General features: G+C 40.4%; 1 protein-coding gene across 6 annotated transcripts in view; it reads left to right on the top strand.

The window, feature by feature from the left end:
* MAEA (macrophage erythroblast attacher, E3 ubiquitin ligase) overlaps window positions 1-13,757 on the top strand; it is a 56,257-nt gene extending 42,500 nt beyond the window's left edge. For 5 of the 6 annotated variants that reach the window (XM_075708840.1, XM_075708843.1, XM_075708842.1 and 2 more), the window contains 4 exons: window positions 8,007-8,115; window positions 11,099-11,232; window positions 11,946-12,141; window positions 12,560-13,757. In XM_075708840.1, the coding sequence (XP_075564955.1) occupies window positions 8,007-8,115; window positions 11,099-11,232; window positions 11,946-12,141; window positions 12,560-12,655 (535 nt within the window). In that variant the 3' untranslated portion in view covers window positions 12,656-13,757. Of the gene's footprint in view, window positions 1-8,006; window positions 8,116-11,098; window positions 11,233-11,945; window positions 12,142-12,559 lie in introns of those variants that run through there. The other variant, XM_075708841.1, reaches the window with a different exon arrangement.
* The last annotated feature ends 3,998 nt before the right edge of the window (window positions 13,758-17,755 follow it).

The following is a 17,755-nucleotide window of genomic DNA, read 5'->3' as shown; positions in this document are numbered from 1 at the left end:
AGGCCAGTCTAATAGTAGTAACACCACCCCCAAAGCTACCCACCTTATGTTTTAGGGTTATTTCCAGTTGTTATTTCTAATTTCATTCAAATGTGTTGCTTGCTTTGAGCTAACTCATATCATTCCTGCTTTGCCCTATTCACACCTAAATCAGCGTTGTTTTGGTCCCAGCCAATGCAAATATGCAATCTGCTAAACTCCAGCTAATTTTAATGTTAATAATTTTAAAACAACAAACAAACCCAAACCTGCATGTTAGCATTTAGATATGTGCACTTAGCCTTTGATAGAGTTCTCAAATCCTAAGGAATTGTCAGGTACTTATGGAAAGGATGAAAGACACTCAACTACATTATCTGTCTTCTGAAGCCCATGGTGCTCTTTATATCCAACAAATACTGTGCCTTTGTGCCTTTAGCTTTATTCTCTGCTAAGTTTGCTTCTTTGCCAAATGTGCAGTCATGCATCTTAACAGTGAGTAGTCCATGCTCTAAAAACTATTTTCTTTGAGCTGCAGCTTTCTTATGTAACTTGGAAACCAGAGGGCAGGCATAGAGCTGAAATAAGGAGATAGGCTGAGAATTGGGACAAAGTAGATAAGGTCATTCTGTATTTTATTGTTGTTGCTGGATATTTGTTTCCCTCTGATCCCTTTTCCACATCAGAACTGGTAAAATTTGTGAGTTGTCATCCCTCAAGAGGACCCAGCATTCTTGGCATGGAAGAACTTGTACTATCATAGGCTCTGAGGTTTAAAACTTACAGCTCCTATCACATTGCAAATAGGCATCCATATTTAATGTTGCTAGGGGTTAAACGTGTATATTCCATATACCTGCTGAGATTCAGCATTGACATATATTTTATACTCGGCAATTATAACTTGCCAGTCTTAACAATGCTGCTTTAACTTCATAACTTCTTGTAAAATGACAAGGAGCTACAGAAGTCCTTGTGTATCTCAATTTACCCCTTTTAACAGGGTGAGCTTTGATAATTTTCTACATTCAGAGTTCAGCATCTCAATGCTTTCCTTAAATAATGTGGCTTAAAAATGTTAGTTTTCACCACTTTATTCTACTTTGCTTCAAAATAAATATGTAATGAATAAGGGAATATATTTTGGGAAGGTATAGCGTAAATCTCATTGCTTCTAGCGAATCATTGCAACTTGTGTTTTTATTAGCTTGCTTCTGTTAAGTGCCTGCAGCAGGATTCTTTCAGTATTGTGTCCGTAGTGCAATAAATAGGTCAGGCATCCATTAGAAAGCAGAGAAAGAGGCTGTTTACCAAGTAGTTTCCTGTATGAGTGGAACTCAGAGCACTGACATTTTGTTGAAACGCAGCTGGTGTTTTAAATAAGTTTGAAAGCTTTGCTTACTGCCTGCTGAGAACCTCTGAAGTGACATACTGCTTTTAGGTTAAAATTCATGTGAGCTTTAAAAATATACATCTTATTTAATAAGTGTTTGAATTTCTGTAGCTTTTTAGAATATGAGTACAAATGGACCTTCTATCAGAGTAGTCTCGGAAATGCAAGTTTCAAGAATGTACAAAAACTATTTCTTGAATACAAAGAGTAAATCTCTTCAGCGTAAGTACATCACAAAGGGGTTGGTTTTTTTTTTGCCTAGTATCATTAGCCTTTAACTTCCACAGTCTCTTTAGCTTTTTGGTAAAGCCCACACCTATTACAGTAACAATGAATGACTGATGACACCAATTTCACACTTTTGGGGCTCTCACTAATTTCATTCTGGGAAATCTGACAGTACTCTGCTACTTTGGTCTTAGGAGATGCTAGAGATACACAGTTCTTGGCTAAAAGCTTAACAAAACACTCTGTGCACTTCTTGTTCTTGGGATACAAAGGACAAAAGGAGTAAATAAAAATAGCCGATGACGCACAGTTAGGAGAAAGTGGCCACAGTCTATTCATTTTAGTTAACTTCTCAAGGGTGAATGAACACAGTTTGTTCCTTTATTTTTATTGTGGGGTGGGGTTTGGGGTGGGTTGAACAGGTGTATAAAAATAATAATAAAACTTTTGAGCATTCTGAGTATAAATGTTGCTAGTAGTCATAGTGGTCTCTGAGATAAAGGCATTCAGGCGTTGGTCAGAAAGACTGAGCAGAAAGAACAAGTCCTTTCTTGATAGCACCTTATGTTTGTGTTCAGTTATTGCTACTTCCTGATAAATATGTTCATTCTTGTACTCAGGCATATGTAGATATACACATACACACTGTATAGCTTATATACTTTAACAACTTAATGTACCCTTAGTAGACAGTAAACTGTAAATCTTCAAGTCTTTATAAATATCCTTTCATTCTTGGATTTGTCAAGTACAATATGTCTGCTGTACCTGCTTGGGCTAGAGGAACAGCTCTTTCAAACAAAAGATGATGGACTTTGTCCCCACAGAGTTTACAGAATCATTCTGGGGTTTGAAAACCAAACTTTTTCTACCTGTTAGTTTGATCTGTCACAAGAACTTAGTTAGTGGTTTCAGTGATGGTCCACTGGTCATGATTTAAAAAAAAAAATTAGCCCCTGCTCTAGCTATACTGACAAGTGTGTGCTAATGGTGGTAAAAACATTGTAAATAGGCATTGTAAGGTTCATATATACCTCCAAGAGCATAACATTTGCACAAAGAGATGGAAATAGCTGAATGAAAAGGGAAGGGGTGAATAATGGCACAAGGGCAAATAAGGTGTTACTTAAATGTTGTATATTCACGAGTACTCACATAGCACTGTTTCTTGCTTCCCAATCTAAAAAAAAAAAAAAAAGACTTCAGAGTGCTATGAATTAGCAAACTTTCTTTTCTTTTAAAGGATATCTTGCTTCATTTTAATTTCCCTGTGTTTGCACTCAGAGGATGAAATTCAGACGTTAGCATGGCAGGCTTTGTGGGAAAACTTCCTTGTTTTCTTAAGGGGCATAGGCAGAAGGGAAAGTCAAGAGATGAAGACTAACAGAAGATCACTTTAGAAAACCTAGTTCCTTCTGGCTGAACCCGAAATGGCCACCACATCCCAGCGCGTTCAGTACTTTGCAAATGATGGAAGCGTTGGATTGCTGAGCACTTCTCCTTTGAATGGCTAGCACACGCATAGTGGTTATATGTCGTACATACACAAAACAAAGTGTTAATTCTAGCTGCTCTAGAACACATACAGTAAGTGTGGCCAGTATTTGCCTGTTGCAGCTCAGGGTCTTCCTGTAAGTAAGGGGGGACATATTGTTGAAATGCTGTCTGTAAGAGCAAATTGTCAAGGCCTGGCGGGGAGTAGGACCGCAAGAGTAACAGGGCTGGTGCAAAATTGAAGTACCATTTCTGTTTTAACATCACAGAACACAAGTGCACAGTGGTTGGTTCTTTTAAGATGTTTTGGGTTTTTTCCTCTTCTCCCTCATGTATGCATACACAGTAATTTAGCTTAACTGGTAGGTAGGTCTGAATTTTTTGCTTTGCCTAAGCTTTCTTTTAAACAGCTATCACTTTCATCTGCAGCTCTGCACTAGCGCTTATTTTAGCTTTCTTTGTTAGCTTTCTTCCAGTACGTCCAGGCTGCCTAGTCTCTCCTCTCAGGCCGTGGGTTTTGTACTTCTGCTCTCATAACAGTAATATCACCTGGGGAACAATATTTACATTCCTGAATTGCTCACCCAAAATAGGAAGTTGGGTGGAAACAGTCTGTCCTGCATAACTTCCATTGCTTCCTGGTTTGGGTGGGAGAGGAAGTAGGAGTACTGCAACACTGCTGTCAAGACTGTTCTCATCATGGTATCGATGACCTAAGTGTAGTTAGTGGAACACAGAATTGGGGGCGGGGGGAAGAATACTTACCTAGATTTTTAATTCAACCCATGAAATGGGCAATTGGAAAATACTATATGCGCCTGAAAGTAATTTGTAACTTTAAATAAATTTTACCAAGAGTCTTTAAAAGTTAAAAGAGCAAGCATTTATCAAAGTACTTCAGAGGTGACTTGGTATCTTCCCCATAATACAAACTGTGGAGAAAATACAGCATAGGTGTCCTGGTTTCGGCTGGGATAGAGTTATTGCCAACTCGTTGGCAATACTAGCCTGGAAAGACGACGAGGCACCAACAGTGGATGAAGTGGCTAGACAACTCCGGGAATACGAAGAAAAGCTCTCTTCCTCCCTACAGGCCTGTGTCTCAGCTGTGGAAAAACTGTCTGAAAAAATATGCCAAGAGTTCCAACAACTCAGAGAGGATCTGTCCTACTCCCCACCTGCACGGACCAGTGTCTCAGCCATTAGGAGTCAACGTCCCTATGCTCAAGAGAAGAGGATATAGAGGATACACACCACGGGGCACCCTGTGGTTTTACCTGCGTGATTATGGAGAGGACATGAGAAAGTGGGATGGAAAACCCACCTCAACCTTAGAGGCACGGGTGCGTGAGTTGCAAGGAAAAACTATTAGAAAAGGCGGTTCTCCCAGGAAAATTGCAGCTCCAGTTTCCAGTGAGCAGTTCCCCAGACAGAGTAAGAGGGCTAATTTTACTTCTGACCTTGATCAGGGGACTTTTGATTCACATTTACAGGAAGTGAACAGTGAATACTGTGACCAGTGTTAGAGGGGCCCTGCCTCCAGCCAGGTGGAGGAAAGGGACAACCGGGTTTACTGGACTGTGTGGATTCGATGGCCTAGAACGTCAGACCCACAGGAGTATAAGGCTCTAGTGGACACTGGTGCACAGTGCATGCTAATGCCATCAAACTATAGAGGGGCAGAACCCATTTGTATTTCTGGAGTGGCAGGGGGATCCCAACAGCTAACTGTACTGGAAGCTGAAGTGAGCCTAACTGGGAATGAGTGGCAAAAGCACCCCATTGTGACTGGCCCAGACGCTCCGTGCATCCTTGGCATAGACTACCTCAGGAGAGGGTATTTCAAGGACCCAAAAGGGTACCGGTGGGCTTTTGGTATAGCTGCTTTGGAGACAGAGGAAATTAAACAGTTGTCCACCTTGCCCGGTCTCTCAGAGGACCCTTCGATTGTAGGGTTGCTGAAGGTTGAGGAACAACAGGTGCTGATTGCTACCACAACTGTGCACAGACGGCAATATCGCACCAACCGAGACTCCCTGATTCCCATCCATAACCTGATTCGTCGACTGGAGAGCCAGGGAGTGATCAGCAAGACTCGCTCACCCTTTAACAGTCCCATATGGCCAGTGCAAAAGTCTAATGGGGAGTGGAGACTAACAGTGGACTATCGTGGCCTGAACGAAGTTACACCGCCGCTGAGTGCTGCCGTGCCAGACATGCTAGAACTTCAATATGAACTGGAGTCAAAGGCAGCTAAGTGGTATGCCACAATTGATATTGCTAATGCATTTTTCTCCATCCCTTTGGCAGCAGAGTGCAGGCCCCAGTTTGCTTTTACCTGGAGGTGTGTTCAGTACACCTGGAACCGACTGCCCCAGGGGTGGAAGCACAGCCCCACCATTTGCCATGGACTGATCCAGACAGCACTGGAACAGGGTGAAGCTCCAGAACATCTGCAGTACATTGATGACATCATTGTGTGGGGCAACACAGCAGAAGAAGTTTTTGAGAAGGGAAAGAAAATAGTCCAAATCCTTCTGAAGGCTGGTTTTGCCATAAACAGAGTAAGGTCAAGGGACCTGCACAGGAGATCCAGTTTTTAGGAATAAAATGGCAAGATGGACGTCGTCAGATCCCAATGGATGTGATCAACAAAATAACAGCTATGTCCCCACCAACTAGCAAAAAGGAAACACAAGCTTTCTTAGGTGTTGTGGGTTTTTGGAGAATGCATATTCCAAATTACAGCCAGATCGTAAGCCCTCTCTATCAAGTGACCCGGAAGAAGAACGAATTCAAATGGGGCCCTGGGCAACAACAAGCCTTTGAACAAATTAAACGTGAGATAGTTCATGCAGTAGCCCTTGGGCCAGTCCGGGCAGGGCAGGATATTAAAAATGTGCTCTACACTGCAGCCGGGGAGAATGGCCCTACCTGGAGCCTCTGGCAGAAAGCACCAGGGGAGACTCGAGGTCGACCCCTAGGGTTTTGGAGTCGGGGATACAGAGGATCCGAAGCCCGCTATACTCCAACTGAGAAAGAGATACTGGCAGCATATGAAGGGGTTCGAGCTGCTTCAGAAGTGGTTGGTACTGAAGCACAGCTCCTGCTGGCACCCCGACTGCCGGTGTTGGGCTGGATGTTCAAAGGGAGGGTCCCCTCTACACATCATGCAACTGATGCTACATGGAGTAAGTGGGTTGCACTGATCACACAACGGGCTCGAATAGGAAACCCCAGTCGCCCAGGAATCTTGGAAGTGATCATGGACTGGCCAGAAGGAAAAAACCTTAGAATATCACCAGAGGAGGAGGTGACACGTACTGAAGAGGCCCCACTGTATAATAAATTGCCAGAAAATGAAAAGCAATATGCCCTGTTCACTGATGGGTCCTGTCGTCTTGTGGGAAAGCATCGGAGGTGGAAAGCTGCTGTATGGAGTCCTATATGACAAGTTGCAGAAACTGCTGAAGGAGAAGGGGAGTAGAGTCAGTTTGCAGAGGTGAAAGCCATTCAGCTGGCTTTAGATATTGCTGAAAGAGAAAAGTGGCCAGTCCTTTATCTCTATACTGACTCATGGATGGTGGCAAATGCCCTGTGGGGGTGGCTGCAGCAATGGAAGCAGAGCAACTGGCAGCGCAGAGGCAAACCAATCTGGGCTGCCGCATTGTGGCAAGATATTGCTGCCCGGGTAGAGAACCTGGTTGTTATTATTATCATTACTATTTTACTTTATTTCAATTATTAAACTGTTCTTATCTCAACCCAGGAGTGTTTCTCACTCTTACTCCTCCGATTCTCTCCCCCATCCCATCGGGGTAGGGGGAGTGAGCGAGCGGCTGTGTGGTGCTTAGTTGCTGGCTGGGGCTAAACCACGACAATAGGGAAGACTTTTCTACACTTACGCAATGCCAGAAATTCAATATAGTGCTGATTCCATACTGAGTCTACTATGCAACATCCGTGCACCGCTGAAAATAGGAGCTTTTAGCAGAAATGCTGAACTAATCATCCAATTTAAAAGCTGGAGGGTTTTCCTGCATACTTAAACTCCAGCTTGAGAACTGATGATCTTGGGAAGACTAGATAGGGGAGGCTTTCATACAGGGTTTTAACGTAGTTGAATATCCTTAGAATCTAATAATAATTCTCTGGTTTCTTAGTATTAATTTCCTGCAAAATGTTAAAGTTTGCATTTTTGCTTTAAATACGTTTCTGGTAATGCTGTCACTTCTTTCAAATATCCAAGTTTTCAGCCTTATGTGTATCTCTTATAATCAGTACGCATTAAAGTACAAAAACTTGTACTGAAATTCTACTTAATTTTTTATTTCCCTGGCAAAAAAATTTGCTCTTAACAAGGTGTTTCCTACATTACCCTGCAATTTCTTGTAGTCTATGCAGAAAGTGATACTGCCCTCTAGCCTATACCAAAAAAAAAAAAAAATCATTTATTCAAAAGTAAACATTCTCTCAAATGTCAGTATAAACAAGGTAGATACTTGAACACTCTTGATGTTTAATAGTTTGGAATAGCTGATTATCAGACTGCATTTATCTCACTTGCGAGTGTATGCCAAAGGAGTAAGTGTGATACATTGAGCTTGCACAAGCAGAGACGTTTCTTCTAATAATCATGGATCTGTCATTCTAGATGGAGGTGAGGTAAGACTTCATGCTACAGTAAGAAGTTCTGGTTTCTAAGAAATTACAGTGTAAAATTGCTAATTCTTAGAGTCATTCTTGCATTTGCAGGATGTGTTTTTTCAAGCCCTTTAAATACACCACCTTTTGGAGCTCATGTATTAAGAGCAGAATCCAGAGGTTTTTCTCTGAAATCTTACATAACTATGTAAATTTACTTGATTTAGAAACCTGGCTATATAATAAAGATATAAACTCTGTATTTCAGACATGCAAGAAAGCATTTCAGTCAGGCTGAGGGAAGCCAGCTGGATGAGGTTCGACAAGTGATGGGAATGTTGGCCTTTCCTTCAGACACTCATATCTCCCCCTATAAGGTATGTTTGAAATTCAGTGGTACAGCAGAATAATGAAATACATGTTGCAGTTCTTTTTTCTTACAGGAAAATGGATTGATAATGTGAAGATCGAATGTTATTCTAATTCTACGTTCGAAAATCCACCTTTATAATAGTCCTTACTTTTAATAACCAGCCCTTGCGTGTAGATTAATCCAGGCAGTATTTGTATTGTTGCAGCTGGATCTTAATAGTAATGGACAGATTCCCACTGAGCTAGGCTTACCACAAACCCAACACTAAAGGTCTGTGGGACTGGAAGCATGATACGGAAATATACAGCAAGAGACAGAAGATGGAGAAGTACAAAGAAAAAATGAGAGGGGGTGGGTTTTTTATTATTTTCAATGTACTAGGCTGTGGCCTTAATACACTAGCAGAGTTTCTGAATTCTACTTCTCAAATTACTGTTCTTGTGGTGGTTGGGATGAAGAAAGAAAAGATGATTTGAATGATCTGAAAGCAGTGTTTTTGCTTAAAAGTAAGTGTTCGTTTGGATTATACAAATTAATGTAGATGTTACTGGTAATATCTACATCTAAATTTGAATGAAGCAAAATTCATAGGTAGTTACTGTTCCTACAGACTTTGAGTTCTGTGATCATGTGCTAATTCTCTTCACTTTTTTCTTTTTAACTTGTCACTGGGGGCAGAAGGTAGACAAGAGTTGAGCTGGCAAAGCAAGACAAAAATCCTGTGAAATGCCAAGCCAATATGTGGCAATGCCAGTATAAACATGTTTTTTAAACAATTGATGATGAAATCAATGGTTAAAGAAAACAAACAAAAAAAAAACCCAAACCAACAACCCACAGAATTCATTGCTGATCCTAGAGGAGAAGGATCCTGGTATTTTGGATTCTACACTTGATGTGAGTTAAGAGCATAAAGGATAGATGTGTTGGAGGAGTGGGTGTAAGACAGAACTTATCAGTGGTTTAGTAGTTAGAAAGAAAGAGGAAGTAAAAGTCCCGTATTTTATTTTAAGGGCTAGTTTGGACAGAATGTTTCAATGAGGGAGAGCAAGGAGAAAAACTAATGTTGTTTCATGTACAACCATACAATTGGAACAAATTCCCTACTACTTTTTATGGATCTGACTTAAAACATTCTAGTTTATGGAAGTTATTGTTTGGGTCCTCTAATAATTACCTAGATAAACAGAATCATAGAGTGCCCGCTTGTTTGGAGATACTTTTAAGATGTTCACTAGGAGTTCTGTGCATAAATGGCTTCTTAAAATGGCTTTAAGTAAAATTACTTTTAAATCTGTGAGAAAGTTTGTCAGGTCATAATATCTCTGATCAATTGATTTTTATTAATCCAAGGGAAGAAGGAGCCTCTGTAACCAATGAATACAACTTTCTCCAGCTTGTTGTCCTATCTTTTAGGACTTTAAGGAAAACATAGTTAATGTTGTGGCAAAACAAGCTATTTTCTTTTGCTATCCTTTGAACAAGCTTGTGTAGCTGTGGCTGGAATTATTCCAAGTGGACATCTACTAAGCTGTCACTTTTGTGTCCCATCACCTAGGCCCTTAATCATAAGCTTTTCTTAATCATTAGTTGTACTTTATCTTTTTGTTAGGGATCTGTTGTAGGCTCGGTCTGTTACCTCTTAAGAATTGCCTTAAGGTCAGAACAAAAGCTCCATCTTGGAACTCTGGGAACATTCTGGCTTCAAACAGGGCAGGTGATAGAGCAAACAGACATGCAGTCTGGTGGCAGAAATGGTGCTCTTGGATAAAAGTTCTCAGGCCAGCCTGATCATCTTGGGCTGGGGGAATTCAAGGGTACAGGCTATGACAAAAGGTAATGCTGGGGTCCATCCTTCTCCAGTGTCTACTTGAATGCACAGGGAACTGAGGAGAGGCACAGTAGGCTGATGTGGTAGAGAGCAAAGCATAAAGACTAGTGTCTACGTCATGGTAATATCGCTGCCTAGTAATTCTGGTATAACATGTTTTGAATTTGATGCTGCTACTCAGTGTATTGTCTGTCTGTCACTAAGTCTTTGATTTTCTTTAAAAGCCTGTTTTATAAACTAAACAAAATACTAAAATATATTATTGTTTCTCCTAGTTGCCTCAAAGTGTAGCATGCACAGTTGATAATATGAACTTATTTCTAAGATAAATATTGTCACTTCTCATGACCAAAATCGCATTATGGATACAAAGGAGAAGGGGTGCTAGCAGAAGAAAGAATTTTTTTGCCTGTAAATGTAGCATACCAAGTATATTTTTAAAGGGACTTTACTTACATGACTCTTGCAGCATTATTTTTAGGATTTAATATATCCTTGACCTGTGGGTTTAGTTCTTGCTTCCATGAAAAACACATCCCTACTTTAACTACTGTTCCCTGGTTTATTTAGGTAACACACAGCATTAGAATATGTATTAAAGAATTTTGTCCTTAAAAGCATGGCTTACCTAAGCTTTCTCTAACCTGGGGTTGTGCCAGGTCTTCAAATTAAAACCTATTTACAAAATTCTGTAAACTTTACCTATTACAAAGAGGTATCAGCAGAATTAGCCTGATTTGAGGTAAAAAAAAGGCCTCTGACTTTTTGATGTTAATGGTTCAGAGGCTATAGAGCAAACATACCACAATACTAATGTTGCTTCATAAGTAGGCCAGCATTCTAGAAAACGAAATACAAGAAATAGCCTTACCAGGATTTATGTACCTCAGATAGAACATTTGGTAGATGAGGGAGGGAGATTGAATATCATTATGCCAGGCATTTTAAGTAATACTTGATTTAAATCGTATTTCTAGTAAAGTAGTGTTAAAAGGTACTCTCTAAACAAGTACATTCATACTGTGCATTAGCATGTATACTTTTATTTTGTGATGGATTCAGTCTAGTGAGTTTTGCACAATTTGTCCCAGGGGGCAAAAGCCTGGGAGCGGTAATTAGATTGCAAACAACTTACAGTTGTGGTGTTCTTTAACAGGATCTCTTGGACCCTGCTCGATGGAGAATGCTGATCCAACAGTTTAGATATGATAACTACAGACTACATCAGCTGGGAAACAATTCTGTTTTTACTATAACACTCCAGGCAGGCCTTTCAGCTATAAAAACACCGTATCCTTTAATGCAGATGCTACTGTTGAGTGTAAAAAACCCTTGTGGGTTTTTTCATTCTATGGATGCTTTTCAGAGAGCTCAAAGAGGAAATGTGACACTTGAATATTTTTGCTCATGAGTTGTTTAAGTGGAGTATGAATTGGTCTCTGTATTAAATTAAGGGGAGATTATAATAAATGGCATTATGGTTTAAAAAAAAAAAACAACACACACAAGCAGCCCAAACCCAGATTTTAAGGTGAAATCTACATTGCGTTTGCATACTAGGCTATCTTTCTATGTGTCTTAAGTTAGTGAACATATCTACAAAAGTTAGTGAGCTGGGTCAGGATTTTTTTTTTAAGCACTTACACACAAACTTGCCCTGTCTGTTTTTATGTGAATATTCAAATATATCCTGCATCTTTTGAAATGTAGTTGGATTTGCCACACGCTATGCTGTATTAGTGAAGGACTGGTGCTACTAAAGTGTTCTGCATCAGAAACTTGACCTGTAGAGGGTGCCAGACACTTGTTGCTCACCATTGTTCCTTGACACAAAGCAAGCACTTGAATCTAACATGTACACATCAAAATTGAATTAAATGGTCCTGTGCATTCCATAACCAAGGCTGTATTTGCAGAGTTTTCTATCTTTTTTCCACTGTATGTCATTAACTAATTGTTGTTGCATTCTGTGGTGGTTGTTCCTTAACTTTTCTGTTAAACAGACAGTGTTATAAAGAGGATGGGAGCTCAAAAAACCCAGACTGCCCGGTGTGTAGCAAATCCCTGAACAAGCTGGCTCAGCCTCTGCCTATGGCACACTGTGCCAACTCCCGACTAGTCTGCAAGATTTCAGGAGATGTAATGAACGAAAATAATCCTCCTATGATGCTACCAAATGGATATGTCTATGGATACAATGTAAGTGTTGAAATCACTGACTTACTGAGGTCTAAAATAGCAGTGGTTATAACAACTTTCTATATCGAAATAAGAGCTTATAAACTCAGTCAAAAAGCTAGAAGTATCTTCTATATTAACAGAAGGAAAGTAATTCCTTGCAGTAATTTTTTAAAGGACTTGTATATTTATGTGGTTAAACTGGTCTTTAAAGAAGCTAATGTCTGATTGAATATATTAATTTATAACATGAAATTAAATGGCACTGGAAATCTTTCCCTCTGGAGAGCGATAATGTAGAGTAAGTAACTTTTGTGGGCAAAGATATTTTGACCTCACACTATAACATCTTTTTTTAATTAAAAAAAAGTTTATTTACTAAACAGTTAATGCTTTGAGTTACTATTGTGACTTATCTTTTGATGTCACTCTTTTTCAGTCTCTGCTTTCTATTCGTCAAGATGACAAAGTAATTTGCCCAAGAACCAAAGAAGTCTTCAACTTCTCACAAGCTGAGAAAGTCTACATCATGTAGGTCCATAAAACACATGATGAAGTGCCGCTGGAGTTTTGACACAGTGTATATTGGCATACCCTGTAAAGGGGGGGGCCTTAATGTGTGGCAAAGAAGCAAAACCTGCCACCTTGGGGATCAGACCTGTCGGTGGCATTATTGTTTCTTGCGACCAAAGATCAATGAGCAACAATAAACACTCTTTGGGGGAAAAAAAAAAAAAAAAAAAAGAGAGAGGAATTATGACTTAAGTTTGTACTTGAATAAAAACAAAAACAAATTTTGATTGTTAAGGTTTTGTAACAAGGTCAAAAATTGGACTGTTCTCAAAAGTACTTTCATCTTCTAAAGGATAACTTTCTTTAAAGATGGACACTTGCACTGGGGGAAAAGTTACAACAGATTTGAAATTAAATCCATTTTTCTTCCCTCTTTTTCTCAATTGTCCAAGACCCTTTTGTTATCAGAGATTTCAGTACTACCAATATGTTCTCCTTTAAGCTCCTCTTTGCCTTCTTTATGATCCTCTCGTGAAGTAATCCTGAACATGAATTATGTAACTTATTTCTGTGGGAAGATATTGATGTCTTTGACACAAGACTGGCTTCTCTGGAGGATCAACTAGGGACTGGTTTGAAGGAGTATGGTCTTTTTCCAAACCCAAATATTTTAAGGAGGTTGCATAAGTATCAAGAGGAACTGAGAACATTTCAGGCAAAATCCAATGCTTGTTTAAATGTTCTTTTTCCAGTCTACCATAGTGTTAAAGTCCTTCTAAAGTTATTAGTTATGTGCATAGGGTTCAATATGAAATCATTAGTGCTACTGCCTTATTTCTTGCTTTGAGAATGTACTCACATGAAAATGAGCTGGTATTCTTAAGTGTTGGGCGAAGTTTCTGAAGATGCCTTGCAGGATGATTACATAATTTTAGGGTCTAAATAGTATTCATTACTGAAACTAATAGTTCAATTTTAACAACTACAGAACACATCCTTACGACTTTTCAAAAGAACTAAACCATTGTAGTTTAAACAAAACCATATTGTAGAGGTTTGTATTTAGCGCTTATTTTTGCATGTTGATGTTGATTAGCTAATAAAAGATTGTAAATGTAAAACATGTTAATAAAAATTGTTTTCCATTTCTTGATTATATAAAATTAGAAAGCTGCTTTGTATTTGAATGTAAAAAAATTAACCCTTTTCTAAGGGTCTCTTGTAAAAGGAGTGCAATTTCCAAGTGTTGTTTTTTTAGTGTTCTGCAAGACAAAAAACCAAAAACACCACCACACAAACCCCCCTGCCCAAAAAAACACCACCACCCCACAACCACAAATGTTCTTCAGCCTCTACCATCAGAGCATTGGTTTAAACTTTTCATATTTGAACAGTACACCATCTACATTCCTGTCAATCTTCTTTTCCTGTCACTTCCTAGAAGATTGCCTCATGTCCTAGAGACTTTCTGTTAAAAAGTTTTTGTTGGAGATGCTAGGCATGAGGTTTTGATGTGTGACTGAGTGCTTTAAAGAAAGCTCACAAAGAATGCTGGAGGGACCACAACTTCTACTCATATTCAACACTTAGAGATCACAGATATATAAACATGATTGTATCAGCCACCCTGAAACTGTAAATACAGTGGGATTATCCAGGGAGGTCTGTCTTAAAAGGTTCCATTTTCAGTAAGCATATGTTATTGATGCTTCTGAACAGGTATATCAGAGACCAGTGTTCCTGCACTTACTGCTGAAAGGGTCTGCTTCCCTCAGCATTTTCTGAAGTGGCAGATTTAGGGATTCCCAAGAACAGAAGTGATGTGCCAAGAGCAGGTGGAGGCAGATAATGAGAGAACTTGCATCAGTAACTGGAGTAATTGGCTATCAGTTAAGCAGTAACGGATCTCTTCCTTCCTCATGGGGCAAGAGTTGAAGCATCACCAACTCAAAAGGGGAAAGGACATCACCCTGGGGAGCAGCGTTGCTGAAACCCAAGTCGTACAGCCTCTGTTTTTCTGTGGCAGACTATTCACAGCATCGTAGCAGAAGGGCAAGGGTATCTTTGAGAATGGCAACCTTGTTTTTCCCTCCTTTACGGAAATGCATAAAAGTCCAAAGCAGAGATGAAGGGGTAGATTTCAGATAGCCCTGAGGTAGATCAGCCCTGAGGAAATGCACGGTAGCTACACAACAATTGTAGGGCATGGAAATTGTTGCTTTTGCTTCTCTAAGTACTAGTTAGAGCTGTGGTTTCTTGAGATTTCAGCCCTTTCTGTGTTCTGTGGCCTAAGCGGAGTGGTGGAAAAATCCACACTCCCCAAAAAACTAGGCTGGGAGGGGAGCAGCTGTTCTACAACAGGAGGGCCTCTGTTTACGGGAAGCGTCATTTCAGAGGGACAGGTGCCAGCGTAAGATCTGAGTCCCTGATGGTCTGTTATGAAGAAGATGCTCCAGAAAGAGCCATGGGGAGCTTCAGCTGTTTGTTAGCCATGGTCGCTCACTTCAGAAATCTACAATCAACCAACCTATTTTGACTACAGGGAGACCTGTCTGATGCAGGCAGTTGTAGCCTCCTGGCTGGCCCCTGCGGACTCTGTCCGGTGCATGCACCTGTAGGCTGGCTTTCATGCTCAAGCTTGCTCTGGCATGGCTTTAGAAGCCTTCCAGCTCTCTGAGGGTCAGAAATGGTGGCAGGGACGGATTGCTTTGGTGCAGCTTGGAGTCCTGGTCTGCATTCCCTGACTGCTTTCTGCAGCCTTGAGCTCAGAATCCGAGAGAGGTGTCGGTTCAGGGCTCGTATCGCAGGTGCCTTCAGACATCAAACCAAGAGCAGGATGTGACTCATAGTAAGTATAAACTTGCTGCCTGTAAACGCTATTTTAATAACTGTTCTCTCACTGCATTGATTCCTGCCTGTGGGTGTGCTGAGAAGAGGACTTTGAAAGTATGGTTTGTATAACATTGGTGGAGGTGGGGCAGGGTTATAGGAGCTTTCCTCAACAGTTGAAAGTTTGGGTAAAGATCTTGTTAAACCTGTCTAATTCTAGCAATATCTTGCATAGCAGTAAGATCATAAAATATAGGTTGGGGATCCAGTTATACAACCTGACTGTAACCAGATGGGGAAACATCAACAAATATGGCCATAACCTCCTATATAGAAACCGAGTCTTTTCTGCAGACTGTACATCTTGTCATGTTACAAGCGATGCCCGTGTTTCATATCAATCAAGAAGTGACCATCAGCTGCTGTAGATGAGACTTCTAGTCTTTTTTATGGATAACCTGCATCATCTAAATGCCTGGCAGCATGCTGAGGTGGAAGACAAAAGCAATCCATTTATTTCCTTAAGGGTAGCAGTTAGTGCCTCCACAATGAAGGACATCCTTTTGAAATGGAAGAGGTTGATTTGTAAAGTGAAGACTATCTCCTCTCAAGATCTGGCTGAGCTATAAATGAACAATATCCTTTACTGTGATGTTTTTCAGTCTTGCCAAGCAATTTAACAAAAGGAGACTTGAGGCTCTGGATTTTGGGTATGATGTTCCTGGTTGAAGGCAGCAGGCTCTGGATTTTGGGTATGGCGTTCCTGTTTGGAGGCAGCAGTCTGTCCCAGTTGTGGTCAGGATGGGTTTCTCCAATTTCCACAGTTACATGGAGGCTGAGAATTGCCTTAACCTTTCCTTCTATTTCTTATGGTCCAAACCCCTAGTCTAAATGCTGAAGATTCTCCAATATTGTGAAAGGGGAGAGAGGTATTGGTAACATGCCATGGGTTTCTTCGATACCTGTTTCGGCTTGAAGTATTCCATTATCTACCAAGCTGAGAAAGGTTCAAGATGCTGAGATCACACATAGTGAAGCTGATACCATGTTCAGGCAAAACATTTTGCAGGAAGCTTTAAAGACTGATGGGCTGGTATGGTTTTGGGTGTTTTTTAATACTACAAGCATGTCCTTTCCTACTCATTAATAAGATTACTTCTTAGAAAAAAAGCTTATTTGGGAGAGGAAGAATGAGAAATTTATGTGCAGCTGGTAATCTGCCAAAAGGAAGCCTTTGAACATTCTTAATAGGCCAGTGTTCAGGAAAAAAGTAATATTTTGGCTTTCTTTTTTTCTGCTTCCGGTAGCCTGAGCAGAGTGTGTTGGGAGACACACCAAGCACTTTATCAGGGCATGCTTTGAGACCCATGGCTACACTATGATCTCGTGCACTTATGTCTTCTGTAGCACGATGCAGAGGTCACTTGGGGTAACAAAATGAGTATTTAAATCTCTTCAGTCCTGTTCTTCCATGTTCTATAATGAGGCATCAGATTCTGCTCGGCATCTTGTTTCTTCTGCTACGTCCCGAAATCTGCAGCACAATTAACACTCTGTCCCAGCGGCAGGCTAGTGGGCCTTTTTGGCTTCCCTGTTTCAGTCTTGTACTCCCTAGGCCAGGGTTTTTGGTTGTATTTTCCAGCATACTCAACCCTGAGGGTTATTTTGGGGGGTTTACCTGGCTCTGAGCAGTGATTTTTCTGTGGCTGGACTTTCTGGCATTTGGTATAAATAATCTGTTTCTTTAAAGGCAAAACCCAGTTTTGGTGGCAATGTGCTATCCCAGATGTCTAGCTCCATGCTTTCTGAATTAGTGCACCAAATAAACCCCAGCCCAGATCAACACGACAGGTGATCAAGTCTGATCCTTGAACAGATGAACTGCCAGTAGTTTCTTCTGGTCATTGAATGCTATAGTAACTATTTGTTTCTATTTAATGATGGGGGGCATCTGCAGGTTAGATAGTGAACAGGATCTCCTTGCCGTGGTGCTTTTCTGAAGATTCAGTGTCTAGCTGGTTCTGCAAGATGTGTAATTCCCAACCACCCTGAAAGGCAGCATTTTTATTTATTTATTTTAAAGAATTGGCCTGTTAATTACATTTTCTTGAAGTTTTCAGCAGCTCAACTTTCCCTTGGTTTTAGGAAGAGATCTAGGATGGGCAGAGGTAGACAGCAGAATCTCTTCTTATCTTCTTACTAACGCATCTTCTTATAGCCAAGTAGGTTCTGTAAGTAGAATAAAGTCTCTCTAGCACACAGTCAGGGGAAAAAAATTTGCACTCATGGCCAG

The sequence above is a fragment of the Pelecanus crispus genome, chromosome 4 (genome assembly GCF_030463565.1).
Source record: "Pelecanus crispus isolate bPelCri1 chromosome 4, bPelCri1.pri, whole genome shotgun sequence".
In the NCBI taxonomy this organism is placed as follows: domain Eukaryota; kingdom Metazoa; phylum Chordata; class Aves; order Pelecaniformes; family Pelecanidae; genus Pelecanus; species Pelecanus crispus.
Note: the sequence above shows the minus strand (reverse complement) of the source record. Positions and strands in the feature narration are given on the sequence as shown.